A 21,332-nucleotide genomic window follows, 5' to 3' on the forward strand; every position below is an offset into this window, starting at 1 on the left:
CCAAATTATGAGGACCAACACAAAACACAACAGACAAAAACTCAGAAAGTAAGTGTAAAAAAATTGAGGGTGGTAGTTAGTTTGTTAGAGTGTTTGGTGTAGGTAGTTAGTTTGTTAATTCTCTACTAGCTCTATATAATCAATATCCAATATAAATTTTAAGGATTTTTTCTTTGTATCAAGCTCTCAAGCTTACTTCTTATATGAGATGAATCTTTGCCTCTTTGATCATGGGGATAGGATCAAATGACACCAAGGTGTCAAATTAAGTTTGACACCAAATCCTAGCCATTAATACAATTTTAATCTAATGACTCCCATCAATTCATTAAGTGCTCACATGCTTGATCAAGTGATCTACCTTTTAATTTTAGAAATAATTTATTCTTTTTTCTTTTGGTTAATTTCATTCTAAATATCATCTGATTCTATATATATATTTTTTAAGGATTCTACGTCCTTATTTTTATTTTTTTAAGAAATTCTACGTCACTTATTATTAAGCCACTCTTGCACATGCTTTATCCCGGTCCATTACTCCAAAACCTAATTGCCGTTTTCTTTCCTATACCAGTATTTTATGCTTCACTTTCCAAGCTATTCACCATCACAACTTCCATCTTCTCTTGTTTTTTCCTATACCAGTCGACTCTATCTTCCCCTACACCACTTCCATGCCACTTTTTTTAAGAAGAAAAGTCACATAACAATGGAAAGTTCAAAATCAAATGCCGAAGAAGATAGTTATAACATAGAGGATGTAGAATCGTTAAAAAAAAATATAGAATCAGAGAATTTTTGGAAAGGAATTAACCAAAAGAAGAAATAATAAATTATTTCTAAAATTAAAAGGTGGGTCACTTGATCAAGCATGTGAGCATTTAATGAATTGATATGAGCCATTAGATTAAAACTATATTAATGGCTAGGATTTGGTGTCAAATTTAATTTGACACCTTGGTGTCATTTGATCCTATCCCTTGATCATGTGGTTTCTAACAATATCAAACATTTCATATATGCAAATCATTAACCTATTATATAGTCCCGTTGGTCCCATTAATTGTATTTCTAAAATAAGCTAAGCCATGATGAACATTATGAGATCTTAAGGATGGGAGCATAATATAGAGTTGTATATATGTAACATATATAAATACAAATTTCCAACAATCAAAAGAGATATTTTCCCTTAAAAAAAAAATCAAAAGAGATATATGATAAAATATTATGGTAGAACATTTCCCTATTTTTGTTTAAACAACCTTAGTAACAAACTCAAACCGAATTGTCTACACTTTTGCCTTTACAACTATCATCAACAACTGCAACCTTTTGCACATTTTTGTATGAATACCTTCTAGCAAAGAACACAAACAAGAACAAATTCACCGTAGTTATAGCTGCCAATAGCCAATAAAATTTGTCCAATCTACTACTATTCAAATCCTTACCAAACCAACTCTTCCCATTTTTCTTTGTTATATGATCAACAATTGTTATCAACACACTACTCATAAAATTTGCTGCTCCAATCACACTTAAATAAAAAGCTATTCCTAAGCTTCTCATTGAATCAGGAACTTGGTCATAGAAATATTCTTGTAATCCCACAAGGGTAAATCCATCACCAAAACCAATAATTAGAAATTGTGGTGCCAACCAAAAAATACTTAATGGATCCTTTTCAACATCTTCAAGTCTCTTTTTCTCTATTAAAGCTGCTACTATCATTGTAATAATAGTGAAAAACATTCCAAAACCTATTCTTTGAAGGATGTTGATTCCTCTCTCATTTTGATTTATTTTTCTTAACATAGGTACTAGAATCTTGTCATAAATGGCCACAGAAATTATCATTCCTAAGGCAGCAACTGTGAAAATTGAAGCTGGTGGAAGTTCAAACCTTTCACCTATCTTTCTGTTCATTATAGCACTTTGTTTGATGAAGAATGTTGAAGTTTGTGCCACACTTATTCCAAAAGGTATAGTGAATACCCAAATGGGAATCATGTTGATTATAAGTTTCATTTCTTCAACTGTAGTTACAGTTGTTAGCTTCCATGGACTTTGCTTCTCTATTGAATTTTCAGCATTTTCAATTATAGCTGCCTTGTCAAGAAATCTGAAGACAATTCATACAAGTTAGTGTTGCTAGCACTTGAATGAGCGAATAGATAAATTAGGCCTCAAAATTGTAAGCATCGATCAAAATAGTCATCGATTTTTGTGAATTAGCAAATAGATTCTTGGAATTGTTAAGTGTCTTTCAGAATTGTCTATTTATTAACTTTTACCATTAGAGTATGGAGTGAAGGGTTAATTGAATATGTGACCCCTTCATATTGATCACATCAATACCATCACACTAAAGACTATTTTACCTATAAATCTTAGGTTTTTCATAAACGATATCTTTGCTTATTGCAATTATTGACAAGTTTATCTCTAAGATGACCTAAATTGCATAGTCAAATTAGTCGATAGTGAGCTTACATTCAAGTGTGCAATCAACGTGCAATGTGATACATTCACTTAGCATGTCACGTCATAGGCTCTAACGGCATATGTTATAAATTGATCATTTCAAATATTTTTAAAAATATTGGGAATGCATTTATCATTTTTCAAGAATAAAATACTATTTTGACCAATACTTACAACATAATGACCAATTTGATATTCACACATACTTCAATTGAGTCATTTTTCAAAATGTGATTAATAATGCACATACCTTAGTTTCTTAGTGTGGCAAAGAAACTTTCTTTTGTTACCATGAGACTTGGAAACCTCATACAATTGATCAGGATTAGAAGGATAAGGAAGTTTCCTTTTAGAGATGGCAGCAACAAGAACTTGACACATTGGAGTCAAGGGACTCCCACTTGGTACCCTATAACGATAAAAAGGCCTTCCAATAATGAATATGAGAAGTGAAAGAGCCATAATTCCAGTGAAAATAATATCAGCAGCACCCCAATTTATGTTATCTTGTATATAAACAATAAGGGTCACTCCTAGAATAAGTCCACTACATAGAGCACAATTCCACCAATTGAAAAAGGACATTTTTTGTTTCCTTTCTTCATCATGATCCTCATCAAATTGGTCAGCTCCAAAGCTCTCCAAAGAGGGTTTGTGGCCTCCAGTTGCTATTGATATTAAGTAGATAGCTAGGAAGAAAACCACTTCATGAATTTTCCTTGGTTCGTTGCATGTGTTTGTGTGATCACATGGCTTTAAACTTGGTAGGAACCATGAGAGAGTAAGGAGTATCAAACCCTGTGATTTTTTTACAACATGAAGTTGTTTTAGTTAAGAATCTAGAGTAAAAAATTAAAATAATAACTTTATTGAAGTCACTTTAAAAGTTCACATTCAAAGAAAACACAATTTTATGTATCGTCTGGATGTGTATTTCCCAGCTATTTTTTTTTCTCGTACAAAAGTGTACAATCCAAGAGTCGTGTAGGTTTTTAGAAACGTGGAAAATGGGTAAATTTGATCCCTAAATTTGAGTGTTTTAATCCATCAAATTTAGAATTTTTTTTAACAACATTACAACTCTTTAGGCTTGACTTCACTCTAGTGTGTATTGCCCACATTGGCCTCACTCTAAAAAAGGTCCAAGTGAGATACTTTCACCCTTGATCATTGTTGTTTCCACTTCAGTTTTCCTTTAAAATAGACTGAAATTACACATTTAATCCCAATGATAACTAACTACCGTTCGGGAAAAAAGAAAACGAAGGAAGTTGAACGATAGTTAGCTACCAGTGGAGTTAAATGTGTAATTTCCATGTGTTTTCAAGCAAAAACTTAGGTGGGAACAACAATTTGCTTCACCCTTCTATTGTTATCTTATAAACCACATCCATGTGGATTTACAAACCCACACGGTGTTTCTCACGTTTGAACGGACAATCCAGAAAATAAGGTGTTTTTTCTTGGTCCAAATGAATAAATTCGAATGGCAACGATTTTTAAGAATCACGGGAGAAAGTTCAATCACATAATAGTTTGTACCGATTTAAAGAAAGAAAAAATGGGTCTTTGAGACTCAAAAAGAACATACACAAATAATTTAAAGAAAGGGAGATTTGTAAAATTGCTCTTTAGGAAACTATTGTTGGGGAACTTTTTTAATAGGTTACAATAATTTAAAAAGTGATTTAACCGATTTAAAAATGACTAAATGGAATTAATTACCGTTTTGAAGCGAAAGGTAGTTAATTGTCGTTCAGTGAAAGGTAATGGTTATTTGTAAGCAATTGCTAGGTGTCTAAAGAGTAATCTTCAGATACTTGAGGGCCATGGGAGACTTTGGATGCAAGCCCAAGATAAAACACTAGTCTAGACAATATTAAACAAGTAAAAATATAACGATAATTTTTTCTCACATCCATTGTTTTCTAAAAACACATGGAAATGACCAAAAACACATCAACGGTAGTTAACTACCGCTGACTTATTACTAGAAAACCGACGGTAGTTAACTATTGCTGAGTTTTTTTTGTCATTTCCATGTGTGTCTGGAAAACAATGGATGTGAAAACAGCAACACTCAAATATAACAAGGGATGATCTGAAAAATTAAACAATTATAACAATAGTAAAAAATCCTAATTAAGTTGTAGTGGGGTAGCAATTAAGCTTACCATAAGATAAACAATGCTTGATGCAACCACAGTGGAGTAACGACCCAAATATGCATCAGCTATGAATCCACCAAACAGTGGCATCAGAGTTGTGACACCAGCCCAATAATTAACATTCCTTGCTGCTGTCTTAAGATCTTGATGGATAACCTTTGTGAGGTAAAGGACTAAGCTAGTTGCTATTCCAAAGTAGCTCAACCTCTCACTAAACTCAATTGCTGAAAACAATTATTCAAAAAATAATCATTCTCTTGTGGTTAAATGACATGTAAAAACATAAGAGTACATTACACTTTTAGTCCTTAGTTACTTTTTGAGTTTAATTTTGTTACCTTTAATTTATTTTTTCTCTCCTTGAAGTTAGACATTTGTCTCATAAGTTTTTTCTTTCCTTCTTCATTTTGATTCCTTAAGGTATAAAATCTTAAACACTTTAATTTTTTTTTTATTTTTTTAGATATTTTTGTGTTTGTCAAATATTTAAAAAAAAAACTAAATTAGTCCACCAAATTAGCATCAAAGAGAATCGAATCTGAGATATTGAGAAGGAGCGGACTCTCAAATCCCAAGACAGTACCACCAAACCAACCCAAATAGATTTATCAAATATTGTATATTACGTTCTAGTGATTAGGTATATGACTCAACAAGAAGAAACAAACATTTGATGAACTCAAAGGAAAAACTAACATAAATTACCAAAGTGTGACGTTTATAACTTAGCGATCAAAATAAAATAGAAAAAACTTAGAGACCAAAGAGTTTAACATATGTAACTTGAGGAAGCGAAATTGAACAAAAAAATTTAAAAGACCAAAGTGATTTCTAAAAATAACTAAGGGACTAAAAGTGTAAGTGATTTCTAAAAATAACTAAGGGACTAAAAGTGTAATTTAGTGAAAAGAAATTGATTAAATTATTTTCAAATTATGATATACTGATATCATGAATTATGTTTTAAAAACAGCTTAATCATTAAATTGTTCAAGTCTTCTATAATGAGAACCATGGGATATCAAAATTTATCACACTAATTAAACTAGTGGAAATAATTGGAATGTAACCCCTGCTGTATACTATATGCTAAGTGCAAGACAAAATTTGGTGCATGGCTACCATTGGAATTGGAAATGATTAATTATTAATGTTGCCAATTCAAGAAATGATGTTAACCTTTTGGATATAAAAAGACAGCAATTAGAGCTGCAATTTGTATAGTGGACATTAGATCTTGCTACCACTGTTGCACTAAAAATACTTTTAGATAAAGGAAATTGGAAGTGATTTTATGTTCATATTTGAGTGCATGTTAGATATTGTTAAGCTGACCATAAAGGTCGAATCCATTTGAAAACGGACAATCAACTTGAGCCACTCATCCCTAATCTTTGGCTTCTAAGCACTAATTAGACATAAAGCAAACATGTACAATTCCATTCCTTTTTTAGCATTTTCAAACAGAATGGTATATCATTGAGTTTAGTTGAATATGCATTTCTCATCCAATCATTCAATGTCATGTCATATTTTATATTAAAATATATTTAATTGTTAAACAAATTTTGTCAATGAGGTATGTGTACTCAACCAAACTCTAAAAAAAATGTAACCAAAAAAAAAAACCAAACTCTAAAATATATTTCAGTGTGTGTATATTGTATACTCGATTTTCTTTGGCGTCAATTTCGTGAACTAGCTTGACTTCTTTAACAAAAAAAATAACGTTTACAGCTGACCAACTAAGCTATTTTTTTTAACTTAGAAGAAGGCAAAACAAAATAATGTATCTAATTTAATTAATTCTAAAATATTTTTAATTATGCATTGATATTGAGAAATAATTTTTAAGCTTGTGTTCCTTAAAAGAAAGAGGAACAGTATTGAGAGCTCAATGATTTGCCATCATAGTGCAGGAGGAATTTTTAAAACTAGTGGAAGGTATAGGTCCTTATTAACTTGCAAATATATATTCAAAATAAATGATTAGTTTTTTTTAGTCAAAAAAAGAAGAAGATAAATGATTAGTTTTGTGGTAGAGAATGCGAGATCAACCACCTAAGGCAACATATCATGGGAGATGGACTAAGGGTCGAATAGAGCATAATATATGTTATTTTACATTATATAGTATATACCAAAAAGATGATTAGTAATACATCACATTAAACTAAAGTAAAAGATATTTTATTAAAAATTGAAACTGCAACACGAAAGGACTATTTTTGTAAACCTATTAGACAATTAACATCAAAATTTTAATATTTGTTAGAGATTGAGAAAGATTGAGAAATCATGCATTAACATCAAAATTTTAATGTTTGAGAGAGATTGAGAAAAAAAATAGATGATGTTATGTATGATGTATGTATTTTGATGTTCAAATAATATAATTTTTAATCCATATGAGTTGGTTTGGTGGACTTGGTTTGATAATTTGGAGAAAGTTTCTATTAAGATCTCAATTCGATTCTCCCGATGTTAATTTGAGTGGGTTAGTTTAGTTTTTTTTTTTTTTTGAAAAAAATAATTCTTTATAATAATTGATTTAAAGTAATGTCAACATCTCAAAAGGAGAAATCAAAATAATATTTTTTTTTTTGTTAATAAATAAATCAATATAATTTCAATTTGTTAGTGTAGGTATATATGTATGTAACCATAAGGTTCTTAAAGAAAATGTATTTTCTTTTTGTTCCAAAAAGAAAAATGTATGTAACCATAAGATGATAAAACTGATTTGTGTGGTTGGTATGATTTATCATGTATATTAGTGGGTGCTCTTCGTATATAATCTGTTTGTTGGCAGTGAGAATCCATCACGTTCAATGGATTGGTTGCACACGGAATTATTATCTATCTTTGAAAATCAGATCGAATATTAGTTAAATTTTACTTAATTTGAATTTCTTTTTTTAGGATTAATTGATTTGAATTATTAGATTATAAATTCACACCTAAATGAATATGAACAAAAAGGTGTTAAAAAAACTAGTTAAATATGCCAAATATAATTTTATTGTTTGGAATTGCTTTGGTTTGCCTTGGCATATTATGGTAGTTTTCAGCTGTGTTTGCACAAGTTTGTACTCTTGTTTCAAACTCTTGCCCACTATGAGAAGAGTTTATTTAATAAAATGATTTGTTGTTGAAAAAAATTGGGGTGGATTGGTCAATTGTTGCTTTAACAAGTTCAGCAAAATGGTTTGACCTGTTTTAAAAAAAATTATTTTTCTTTATTTTAAACATATTTCTCAGTTTTCTTAAATTTTTTGGGTGTAACAATATGTATTTTACTTTTTAAAACTTAAAAAAACATTCTTTTTAATACTAATTTTGTATTTTCTTTCTATTTTTAATTACTTAATCTGTTCCGGATTAACTGAGCCATTTGCTTATTTCACACATATTAAGAAAAAAAATATAAGTGAAAGAGAGAGAGAAAAATGGTTTTAAGTGCTCTTGTTAAGTATTAGTGCATTCTCCACTATCATAAATGTAAAGTGAAATGTATTGAATTGGGAGTGATGAAAGTAATATTAATTAGAGTTATAAAAGGAAAAAAGTAATTAATATTGTATTGAAAAGTGAAATGACTCAATTATTTTAGGACATTTTTTTTATGAAAATGGCTCAGTTATTATGTGGCGGAGGGAGTGGTTAGCATGACCCATATGAAAAATGAGCATCTGAAGATATAAAAAGATGATTATTTCAAACTTCTTCAACCACAAACCAATTAATGTGCGCATGTGGCCCTGTCCACAATTGCTTTCCAAATGGGGTTGATGTCTCGTAAACTTATGCATTCCCATTTGGTTTAAATGTGTAATTGGTCCCTGCACTTTTAACAGATTTTGGCATTGGTCCCTGCACTTTTTTTTGTTTGGCATTGGTCCCTGCACTTTGTAAAAATATTGGCATTGGTCCCTGCACTTTTTTTTGTTTGGCATTGGTCCCTGCACTTTGTAAAAATATTGGTATTGGTCCCTGCACTTTGAAAAAATATTGGTATTGGTGCCACGTGGCATGAAATGATTGGGACCAATACCAATATTTTTCCAAAGTGCAGGGACCAATACCAATATTTTTACAAAGTGCAGGGACCAATGCCAAACAAAAAAAAGTGCAGGGACCAATGCCAATATTTTTACAAAGTGCAGGGACCAATGCCAAACAAAAAAAAGTGCAGGGACCAATGCCAAAATCTGTTAAAAGTGCAGGGACCAATTACACATTTAAACCTTCCTATTTTTATGAATCAGATGTAAAGTTTTCTGATCTCATTTGGATTATTGATTTATTGTGAATTTTAGATACGAGTGATAAGATCATGCCGAAGCAATCTCTTACTAAAAAAAATATAATTAGTGGCTTTTATGGTAGGGTACGCAACTCTGAAAACTACGTCAAGTAAAGTGGTTAAATATGAGAAATTGTGTTAGGACAATCAATATGTTTTTATACCATTTGTTTTTGATCATTTTCGTTTCCTAGCACTAGAGGCAGTCGACCTTCTATATAGAGTTCAAAAGGTCATGCGTAACAATGTCATGTCTCCTAAGTTCATGAATGTTGTGTTTACATTTTATTATCAAAAAGGTCTAACGACGCAACTTGTTGTCCGCTTACCTTCTATTTATATGTAATTAATCATAGATACATGTATATGATTATGTTCATTAGTGGCCAATATTAGAATAGAGATGCAAAATATTAACTTCCTCTCTAATTTTCTTTCTATTAATTAAAGTTAATGATGAGACTAGTGATAAATTTCATACCTTCATTCTCTAAATTTTATTCTCTATAAGAGTTAATAATTGTGATTTTTATCTTAAATAATTTTGATATATGTTTCCATTTTTCAGTTTAAAAAAACAATAAATAAGTGATTTGACAAAAAAATAAAATTAAGTGGTAAAGTTTTGATTAGAAATGCAATATTGTTTTTTTAATGTTGTTAATACATGTCAATATTCTCACAGAAAATTAAAAGAGATTCAAAAATATGGTTTTATAATCTTTATTTAAATTAAAAAGTGTGATATAATTTTCACTCACGTAAATTAATCAATTATGTGATATAAAGTCAAGTCTGTCTAAACTCATTTAACATGTATCTTAACTAATGTCAAAACGTATTTAGTCTAAAATTAGGACCAAATACATTTTGACTTTTGCCTATATTTAAAACCAAAGGTAGCATACAGTGGAAGTAAAAAAAAAAATTGAAATCTAGAATAGGTTTTTTTTGCCAATTAATTGAAAATTCGAACTTATGCTTAAAGCCAAATGCAAATAGATAAAAAGTAGTGGGAATATTTCAAAATTGGTAATTGTAATTGATAGGTGGAAGTTTGAGGAAACAAAAAGTTCTATTGAGAGACAAAATGAGGCAGCATAATGAAAAGACACAACACATAAAAGTTATCATATATTTGAATGCAATAATTTAGGTAAAAGAAGAGCAATTCACAAACATTGCTTACCAAAAATGAAAAGAGCAGCTTTCCATGAACCAGTTGAAGCTCGAAGTGGAACCCTTCCTTTATGATCAACTGAAGAATCATGAACCCAATTCATCTCATCATCTTCTTTTACATTGATCTTCTCCATCTTGAAAAGTGTAGCTTCTCTAGCTATAGCTCAAATATGTCAAATTAGAGAGTATAATATGTGAGCTAGTTGTGTACTACTCACTGTCATTACTTGACCTGCTTTTATAGGGAAACAAATGGAGAAGGGTTTGCTTTGCCTTTTTTTTTTTTTTTATCATCACATCGTTACTAAGATTTTTGAACTATATATCCAAAGAATAAATCTTTTTATTCAAAATTAAAATAAAAATAAAATCAGGGGATCAAAACTAAAACTCATGCAAAAATGTTAGAGATATATAAAAGTGTTAAATATGTTTTTTGTCCCTATAAATATGTCAATTTTTCGTTTTGGTCCCTCTAAAAATTATCTTCAACTTATAGTCTCTCAAAAAAATTTCATCTACACTTTTGGTCCCTTTTTTTAAAGTAAACTCATATATGTAGAATTCATATTTTTGAATGAAAATTTGCTGAAAAATTTATAATATTATAAGAAACTCTCCCAAAAAAAATTAATTTTTTTAACAAAACATGAATTAAATATGAATTTTTATATTTGCTGGTTAAAAATTCATATTAAATTTATGTTATGTTAAAAAATTCTAATTTTTTTTGGGAGAGATTTTTACAATATTCTACACATTTCTGCACAATTTCATTAAAAAATACAAAAATTTACTTTAAAATAGGGACCAAAAGTAGTGATTGAAAATTTTTTAGGGACTAAAAGTTGAAGGAAAATTTTAAAGAGATTAAAATGAAAAGTGAGTATATTTATAGGGACCAAAAACAGGTGGGGTTTAGTATGGGAAAGCAAAATTGTTTCCTACCATGAGAAAGTTTTTTTGGACCGTTAGATTAAAGAGGAATACAAATTTTATGATGGTTTTCTCTCAAAAAAAAAAAATTATGATGGTTTGTCTACACTATATAATCCATCAGCATTCTCTCTCCTCCATTCCACCACCACACTATTCATCTTCCATCACAGTCATACTTTTCAATCCAAAGAACACAAATTTACGAGTCAATATCTTCTCCATTTTGTATCCTCTCCATTTCTCCATTTGGAGAGATATAGACTCAAAAAAATTTGGAAAAAGTAAAAAACAATTAATGATGGTGGGACCCACTTAGTGATAGGAACCACTATCTATTTTATGTGTCTATCTCTCTTCAAATTGCGTCCTTCCATTTATTTTATCAAATGGAGAGGATCCTAACCCCAAATTTACTACTCAAATTTGGACAAACTGAGTTGAGTTTTGGAAACAACGAGGGACTATGTTGTCACCATCGGCAAATTTATAAGCATCTCTACCAATAATATAGATGAATCAAACTCCAATAAATCTCCCCAAATATAGAAAACACATCTACATGAGTCATATTTAATCAAGCGAAGGTTCTTTGAACTAGATGTTAATAAATAAATAAATAATTTGTAATTTTCTTTAAACTCTACTTATTTTTGATACCCAGATCTGCTTCTGAGTAATTTTGATTTTGATGCTTGTTTTTCTTTTAAATTAGATGTTGATAAATAAATAAAGGGGAATTAGTCACTTTAGTCCCTGAATGGCGAACGATTCGTCAATTTAGTCCCTGAATGCAGATAATATGCAAAACAGTCCCTGCATGGTCAATTTCAGGGACTAAAGTGACTAACGAAGTCTACATTCAGGGACTAAATTGACTAACGGAGTGTGCATTCAGGGACTAAATTGACTAACAAAGTCTACATTCAGGGACTATTTTGCAATTTATCTGTATTCAGGGACTAAATTGATGAATCGTTCCCCATTCAGGGACTAAAGTGACTAATTCCCCAATAAATAAAAAATTGGTTTGAATAAGTCTTATTTTAGAAACAATTGGGAGAGGAAAAAAATCTAGTATGGATTTGTGTTGTTGATTGAGCAGTAAAGAAAATGGTCGACGTGGGTTAGTTTCAATCCCATGTAGGCATGGCAATGAGGCGGGGCGGGATGGGGACGGGTTTTGCCCTCCTTATCCCCATCCCCTAATCTCATATACTTACCTGTTACCCTACCCATACCTAACGGGGATGAGAAATTGAATCACATCCACGTACCCAATGGGTTCGGGTATTCCCGCCCCATCCCCGTCCCCGCACTGAATCAATTTTTTAATAAAAAAAGAGTTTTTTTAAGCTTCAATGGTAATGTTGTGATGCATTATCCAACAATTTGCGCTTATTTTAACATTTCCTTACTAAATAATTCAGTTTCTCCTTTAACTATCAATGAAAGTTCACAATTATCAAACCAAATAACATGGCATATCATTATCAACCTCCTCAACAAAAACAAAACAATGACCTTTCTACATCCGGGTATGGTTTGGGTATGGGTTCGGGGTGGCTACATATATCCCCGTTACCCATCCCATACCCGTATTTTAAAATCGGGGAAAACCCAAACCCATACCCAAACCCAGTCAAATAGGGGTTGGTTTGGGCGGATACCATGGGCACGGGTTTTGTTGCCATGCCTAATCCCATGAGGTTGAAGACAATGTAAACAAGATATGGTGTGGGTAGTCTATGATTAAATCAGCGTTCCTATTTAATCAAGTGGTAAAAAAATAGCTTTCCTATAGTGGGAAACAACTTCCCTTTCCCATGCTAAATGTCACCCTAAAAATATATGGGGAATTAGTCACTTTAGTCCCTGAATGGGGAACGATTCGTCAATTTAGTCCCTGAATGAAGATAAATTGCAAAATAGTCCCTGAATGTAGACTTTGTTAGTCAATTTAGTCCCTGAATGCAGACTCTGTTAGTCAATTCAGTCCTTGAATGTAGACTTCGTTAGTCACTTTAGTCCCTGAAATTGACCATGCAGGGACTGTTTTGCATATTATCTGCATTCAGGGACTAAATTGACGAATCATTCCCCATTCAGGGACTAAAGTGACTAATTCCCCAAAAATATATTTAACCCTATATGAAATTACATTTTCTATTTAAACTCCCGTAATACTTTTGAGCTTTAGATCAAACTTTTGTGAATTATGAATTACCCATTTACTTTAGAATTAAATAGAATTTTAGTCTAATGTGAACATGTAAATAAGTCTTGTATCGTGCCTGCACCTTAAATAAACCACCAATGATGCAAACAATATTGCGCATGGTTCGAGTTTTATCTTCCTTTTGCATCATAGACTTGACCACCAATTTAGTTTTCTAAACTATCTCTCTCCAATTTAGTACATGAAGTAAATAAATATAAAAATTAATCTTTAAAATATATGAAATCTATCAATTTATTCGGTAAATATGTCAATCCATCATGTTAATCACTAGCATCTTAATAGTAGAACCTAAATTCAAGAATTTTAAATATTTAAAGATTACCTTTTTTATGTAAAGGCTAAAAATGCAAAAATAAGTTATCTATGGGAGTGCTAGGACAACCATAAAAATACAAAATGTTATAAGAAAATAGGCAAACAAAAAAGGAAAATTATCGCAAATCAACAACACTCTAAAGGATTAGACCACCAACGGTTAAAAATCAAACCCAAAAGTCTTAGATGGCGTCGTGGTGGGATTTCTGGACTCGGATATATCTGTGCATGGGAGTTGATCAAGAAGGGGCGATAGACGTTGTGGTGTTTGTTGTGGGTGATTTTTTTGGAGGTCGCCTCTATTATTCGGGTCCTTATCTGTCGTCGCTAGCTTTTGTTTGAGTTTTGGGGTATTAAGGTGTTTTGGGTGCTTTGAGAGAGTGTGTCCTTTGAGCTGAGCCTTTTCCTCTTTGATTTAACTGAGGTTTGCACCACCACAAATCATGTCATTTGTCTTATAAGTTGTATGTTGAATTCTGGTGGGACGGTTAATTTTGCTTCGAGATCGGGAGTTGGTATCTAGTTACAATCTTGTTTGGCTGGCTATGGTGTTTCTCTAGTGGACCGGGGTGAGGGGTGCCCTTCTGATTTGGTACTAAAGTCTGGTGGGCCGATCGTTTTTGATTTGAAATCGAGAGTCAGTTCTTTGGTTCAAGTTCTGCTTTGGGTTTATTTTGGTGTTCTTTCGGTGGATCGGAGCTTGGGAGGTGGTCGAAGCTGAATGATCTTAAGAATAGGACTTTTTCGGAGGTGGCTTAGCTATAGTGTTGATGTTTATTTTGGTGGGTGTGTCCTCATGGATGATGAAGGTAGGGATTGGCTAGGGGTTGTGTGTATGAGTGTCTTTTATGGTGTTTATTTCGGGTGTTGCACCTATATACGGCGCTTTTAGTTTGTATTATCTAAATCACCAGTCTCTGTTCGTCTTAAGCAGAGATCTGGTTGTTTTAATAAAATTTACTGTTAAAAAAAAAAAAAACCAAAAGTCTTAGAATTTTTCTCGAGAGCCACCATCAAGTATGCAATTTCACCATGTCAATGATCTCCATTAGAGAAACTTCCTATTGGCGAAATAAACCACTATTATGTTCTTCCCATATGGACCAAATGCAAAACCAACCAAATACAGCAAAAGAAAATTGTGACTTGCTTTACATTAGAAGATAAACCACAAAATTGATGAACGTGAATTTAGAAATTGTTCAATAAAGCACTATGTATACCCAGCTCTCAAGAATAAGTCATCATGTTGTATTAAACACGGGACACTAAAAAAAAGATGAATAAAACGTTCCTCGGTGTGACATCCTCCAACACAAGCAAGATAAGTAAAAGTAAGACCACCGCGCCTAAACAAGTTGTCTTTTGTTGGAAGTCGATTTTGCAACAACTTACGAGAAAAAACTGAAACTTTTAACGGCACCACTTTGCTCCACACAATATCTTTGACATCAAGCAAATTAATCTCTTTAACTGAAAAGTCTTGAGTTAATAATTGGTACGTGCCTTTGACAAAGTATTTTTCAGATTGCTCATTCTTTCCATCTCCATTTGTCAACTAAATTGACTTGCAAAATCACATTAGCCAGTAATGCAATGCACTCCAAAAATCTTTCTTCTTCCCAAACAAATAACCTTCTCCTCCAACTCCTACCTCCTCCTCCAACACCCCACCATAATCTAAACCTATCCATAATAGTAATATTTTTATTGTTACTAGCATCATATAACCGTTCAAACCTTTCTCCTAAAGCACCATCTTTCAACCAAGAATCTCTCCAAAATAAAGTATTTTTTTACCTTTATCGACCACACACACCAAACTATCCTCAAACCAATTGGTGTCATTACCTAAAGGTGCGATAAGAAAGTCTTCAATTCTATCTAAACTATTACCTTCAGTTTCATCATCCCAATGGTTTTCCAAAATGAGTAAATCATTCTTAACAATATCAATTTACTTGTTTTTATCTCCATTGTCAATTTAAAGGTATGTTTGGAGTTTCCTCCACTATCCTTTAAGGCCCTAAAATCAGAAGCCTAAAGCCCTAGATTCACTTGGCTTGAGATTGGGTCGGCCTTGGTGAAGAATATCTTTAGAAGATTGTTCTTTAGGTACTTAAAAATTCACAAACACCTAAATCAATCCATCGGTAGTTAATTACCTTTGGATCTTTTAAAAGTGACTTAACCAGTTTAAAAATGTGATTTAACTGATTTAAAAAAATGTTAAATATTAGTTTTTATTTAAGAAATTAAATTAGCCCGCTTAAATTGACACTAGGGAGAATCGAACCTGAGACCTCGAGGAGGAGCACACTCCCAGGCTTCAAGTCAATACCACTAAGCCAACCCAAGTGGGTTAATGTTAATAGACATAGCAATGGGGCGGGGTGGGGGCGGGTTTTACATTCCCCGTCCCCATACCCGATTCTCATATACTTACCTGTTACCCTACCTATACCCAACGGGGATGAGAAATTGAACCTCATTCCCGTCCCCGAAGGGTTCGGGTATCCTCACCTCATCCTCGTCCACGTTCCCGCATTGAATAATTTTTTTTAATAAAAAATAGAAGTTTTTTTGCAACCCCTAGAGAAATATTGTAATGCATTATCCAACAATATATTCACTTTAACATTTGTTAGACCGATTGATTTAGTTGCTCCTTTAAATATCAACGGTAGTTTTTATATCACGGCAATTATCAAACAAAATAACATGGCAACATATCAACATAAAGTAGTTTTCAGTATTCGGTATGAGTTTGGGTATGGGTTCGGAGTGGGTACCTATATACCCGTTACCCGTCCCATATCCGTGTTTTGAAATTGGGAAAAACTCAAACTCATACCCAAACCCAGTCAAAACGGGGAAAACCCGTTAAATTGGGTTTGGTTCGGGTGGGTAACCATAGGTATGAGTTTTGTTGCCATGCTTAAATGTTAAACATTAGTTAATTACCTATCGGAGTGTTTTTTAGATGTTTATGGGCATTTGTTAGGTTCGTAAAGAACAATCCCCATAACTTTATTGATGTCCCTATTATATATTTAACTATTAACCATGTTATAAATACAATACATAGTTGACTAAAATGGCTTCTTAACGATATCACATTATTTGTTTGATGAAAAATTGAGGATTCTAATCCTCTATGGCTCCTTTATGGTGCGACAGCAGAAAAAATCTTTAAACCTATTAATTTATATAATTGTTCATTATAAGATATGGAGTATGATGTCACACTTTATTTGCATACTAATTATAAAAAAGTTTATTATAAAAAATATTATCAAACAGTTAAAGATGGATAAAACATATGAACTATAAGATATGGAGTATGATGTCACACTTTATTTGCATACTAATTATAAAAAAGTTTATTATAAAAAATATTATCGAACAGTTAAAGATGGATAAAACATATGACATTTAGAACAACTCAAAGCCAGAGAATATGGAAGTGAGATTTCAGAATGTTGGACTTATCCTTTGATGTCATTCTAAACCACAAAATGTTATCCTTTATATCTAATCCTAGCAAACATTCTTACCCTAATTCCCAACCCATAACCCTACTTTTTTGGCTCCAATCTATCCAGACCGTTAGATCATTGTAATTAGTGGGGTTAGCATATCAGCCGTTGATCAATTCTCACTCCTTGAAAATTGATTCACGCGCATGGGAAAACAAAATCACGTGAGCCTCTTTCTCTTCTTCTCTTCCATTCTAACCTGTATTTTCCAAGGCACCTCCATGTTCACCGACCTCTTTCTCTGTCAATTTACCGTCTCTTCCTCTTTCTCTATCCACACTCCCATTTCAATTTCATGCGGTGCCGAATCAGAGAACACCGTAACCAGATCTGAACCACCACAAACCAAATCCAACCGCTTCACAATGGAGGAAGCACGCACGAAGGATGCAACGGAACGCATGGCAGGGGTAAAGCGTCTCCACAGTCGTACTTCTCCTCTCATCCCTGGCCGTTGTTGAATCGACCGCCACCGTCAGCAGTGAATTTTCTCTTGCGGCCTCCTCTCTAACTGATTGACAACAGTTAACTCATAACTGATTGTGGGTGGTGATTATCACTCTTTTAGTTTTACTAAACAGGGTTTGTCTTTTTGATTGGCTCTTTTAGAACAACTTAACTCTTTTCAGGCTAAAATACGTTTTTCTAAAATTGAATGTTCCTTCTTTTAGTTAGATGTTGTAATCAAGAGTCCTTTGAAGTTTGCTTATGATTCTTTTGACATGAATTTGTAGAGAAGCATTGATTTTTCAAGCACTGCTTATAGAGAAGCATGGTCTGTTTTTTTGATGGAATCAAAACTTTTAGGCTAGAAGAATGGTCTATTTTTGATATAGAAGAATGGTCTATTTTGATATGGAATCAAAACTTTCAAGCACTGATTATAGAGAAGCATGGTCTATTTTGATAAAGAAGAATGGTTGGACTTTTTCTTCATGTTCTCTTATTCTTATTTTCTCTGTTCAGATTTATTTTTATTGAAATAGATCACACCAACTATGAATATCTACTCATTAAGTGCTATTGTGAAAAGTAGGTTAATTTTAATTTTTTAAACACTTTATTTGCATCTGTGTATTTGGCATTAATTTTAAGCATTCTACTACTTCATCTATGTTTGGATGAGATTTTTAATGGTGAAGCAAATGAACTAATTACATGAATGTTTTGTTTAATCATGATGTTATACAATGTCTTCGGAAAACAAAGTTTGAAAAAAAAAATACTTATGCTACAGTGTTTGATTCATAATTCTTATATCTTAAAATGGGTTTAACAACATTGGTGACTTGATTGCATTGAGAGTCAAATGCAGGTGAGTTTATATCATTACTAGATTATGGAAATGATGAAAAAAGTATCTGGTTGCCGTATGTGCTGCTACAGCTATCTCTACCAGCTTTAGTTGGTGGTGGTGGTAAGTCATTCATATTGTCTCAAACTGTGAAGACCAAACTGCGATTTAAATTGCTTCTCATCAAGTCTAATTTTTTGGTTAGAAAAGTATTATTGTTAGTACAATATGAACCTGTTACATGAATGTTTTGTTTAGAAATCAAAGTCTCCTGGAAAAAAAAATGCCTCTTCTTCAAAATTGTTGGAACCAAACACATAATAACAATGTTATCTAAGCTCTGCATAAAGCTCAGTGACAAATTATGCTTAAAGCTCAAGTTAGTTAATAATGCTAAAGATGATATGTTTCATAATCAATTTTTGTTGGTTAAATTTATATGTTAAAATTTGTCGAAATATTGTACCCCACTTTAATGATTGTTTGTGGTATATAGAGTTTGACATGGTCATGCTGCAAAGCAAGATTCCATTTCTTTTGTAGATTATCGTTGAAGAATGTTAAATGTGTTTTGTACTGTTGGAGTGCTTTAGAAACAAATTTTCTCATTTTTGAAAGTTCTAATTACTAACTGTCACACAATTCAATTCAAAACGAGGTGCTCCAAACACTTACGAATTAGAAGTAGAAGGATATATAGAAAAATGGTTGAGATATTATTCCTCATGTTGCCCTTTCACATTCTCACTAATTTCTCCAACTCTCACTCTCTTAACCAAGAAGGTCTATACTCTCATCATAGTAGTGGCATATCCTTAATTAAGAAATCAAAGCTTAACCGCAAAATACTTCATATTTTCCGCTCCTCGGCTACAAAGATGTACAATAGTGACAAACCAAATTGAATTTATGTCTCCCACGTTCGGTTGATTTTGTTCATTTTCCCACATATCTTTTCTGCTCCACCTTTCTCATTTTGTTCTTCATGCCATATTCTTGATTGTTCTGATGCTAATGTGTTTTGTATGTTGTCTATTTATCGTTCATTTTGCAGTGCTTTCAACTTGCTGTGCAAAACCAATTGTGGCATGAACCTTTGAAATTCAAGGTTTTATCCAAAGAGTTTAATTTATTTGCCTCAGGTTTGATATTCCAACTTTTTTTTGTCCACTTCCTATCTGTAAAAACCCTATTGCTGGTTGTCAATCAATACTTTTCAGTTCTAAAAATATATTTCATATATGTCTTTGTATATATGTAAAACCATTCTAATTAGTCCTTTAATTGACTTATGTATATATTTGTATTTGCAGAAATTTTTATGTAAGCGTTCATAATGTTGGAGTGGATTTCGTAGCAGATATGATGAAAGTATATGACATCCTCATATGTGACAAATGGTTGGTAACTTGGTCTCTTTATTTGCTCTATGTTCCGTTAATTTTTTTTAGTTTTTTTTTTTGGGTGATTGATTATGTTGATATTCCTTATTTTCACTTTTCATAATGTTGAAATTCCGCCTCCTATTTTTAATATACTTTTACCGATTGCTTTTCAAGAATGGAATGTTTGGTAAGGGACCAAATTTTCAGTTGAGGGAAAGAAAAATGTTGAAAAGGCTTACATTAATTTAACATTGAAGTTATGCTTCTTCATGGTTGATTCCAAACTTTCAATTGATTTCATTTCTTACCAATGTAGGGGTGAATCAGAGTAATGAAACAAGATGTTTGTGAATGATTTCCATTAATGTTTGGAGCAAGATGGTAGCTTAATGTTGGAGAAGAAAAGAAGACTGAGTTGTGATCAAGTAAAAACCTTTGGAAAAGACTTTTAAGTTGGATTTTGAGAGTCAAATGAAAATAAAAGCATGGCAGGCACAAAACGTCCCACACCATACTATTACCAAGCAAGTGGGTACTAGAGAATTGGTTGGAATGATTTCTTATGCTCTCTTGGTTCATATTTCCTTTATTTTTTTAGTGCTCTTGCATAACTACTGTATTTCCTTTTGTCTCTTTATAATGTTCATATAAATGTTATGTAGTCTCAAAACTACAAGCAGACCTTACAAAAGTCAGTTTTGAACCTTAGTGGATTAGTTGTTGCGAGTAGCATATCATGGAAGCAAACCAATGCATAGTATTAGTAAATGGCCAATGAAATTTGAAGGACTACTTGCCGATGTCAATAATATGTTTATTTTGTGAGTATAAATTTGGAACTATTTGTTGATTATATAATATAACATAGGGGTGTGAATCTACATTTCTCATATTTGTTGATTTAAGCATGGTCTATTTGTAAGGCTTGGGATTTGGTTTTGCTAACAAAGGCCATAGCAGGTTTGGCTGATACCTAACATACGTTTGTAATTCTTAATATTCCCAAGTGGTTTGTTCAATATGTTAGCCATTTTTTACATCAATTTTGGTTATATAACTAATGGAAGGTGATGGTACTGGAGTACGGTATGATGTCCATTGGTGGTTGCGGTTCTTTGTTATTTTTACATCCATAAGAACATATGTAATAATAACCACATTATAACGTATCGCGTGTGTCATGGACATTTTACTAATTTCGTTCGACAATTCACGATGAATAGCAAGTAATGTTCTTAGCTTTTTATGGCCCGTGCGGCAGCACGGGTAGACGATCTAGTTAGTTGCATAATAGGCATATACTTAAAATGGATGGATAAGCATTGCGCATATAATACATGTTTTGGGAAAGAAAAAACTGAAGTCGTCCATTAAATAGAGATAAAATTCAAAAATGAGTTTATATATGTTTTGGCATTTTTCATCTTAAAAATTGATTTTAATAAAGATTTAGTAAAAAAAAGTTTATTTTATAAAGA

The 21,332-nt window shown here is 32.2% G+C and overlaps 1 protein-coding gene and 1 long non-coding RNA gene across 2 annotated transcripts; one reads left to right on the top strand and one right to left on the bottom strand.

The window, feature by feature from the left end:
- Positions 1-1,117: 1,117 nt before the first annotated feature.
- LOC146907724 (protein NRT1/ PTR FAMILY 5.6-like) lies at positions 1,118-10,355 on the bottom strand. Its single transcript, XM_085723329.1, has 4 exons — positions 10,151-10,355; positions 4,662-4,879; positions 2,738-3,285; positions 1,118-2,125 (listed from the first exon to the last, which is right to left on the bottom strand). Exons 1-4 carry the CDS (start codon positions 10,275-10,277, stop codon positions 1,279-1,281), a joined length of 1,740 nt encoding a protein of 579 aa, XP_085579455.1. The 5' UTR covers positions 10,278-10,355; the 3' UTR covers positions 1,118-1,278.
- A 6,753-nt stretch (positions 10,356-17,108) lies between these two features.
- LOC146907725 (uncharacterized) lies at positions 17,109-20,686 on the top strand. The gene is made up of 4 exons (XR_015019210.1): positions 17,109-18,592; positions 19,524-19,611; positions 19,783-19,869; positions 20,171-20,686. It is a non-coding gene; the product is annotated as an uncharacterized LOC146907725 (long non-coding RNA).
- The last annotated feature ends 646 nt before the right edge of the window (positions 20,687-21,332 follow it).

The sequence above is a fragment of the Medicago sativa genome, chromosome 7 (assembly GCF_051527215.1).
Source record: "Medicago sativa cultivar Bolivia chromosome 7, Bolivia_mono, whole genome shotgun sequence".
NCBI lineage: Eukaryota > Viridiplantae > Streptophyta > Magnoliopsida > Fabales > Fabaceae > Medicago > Medicago sativa.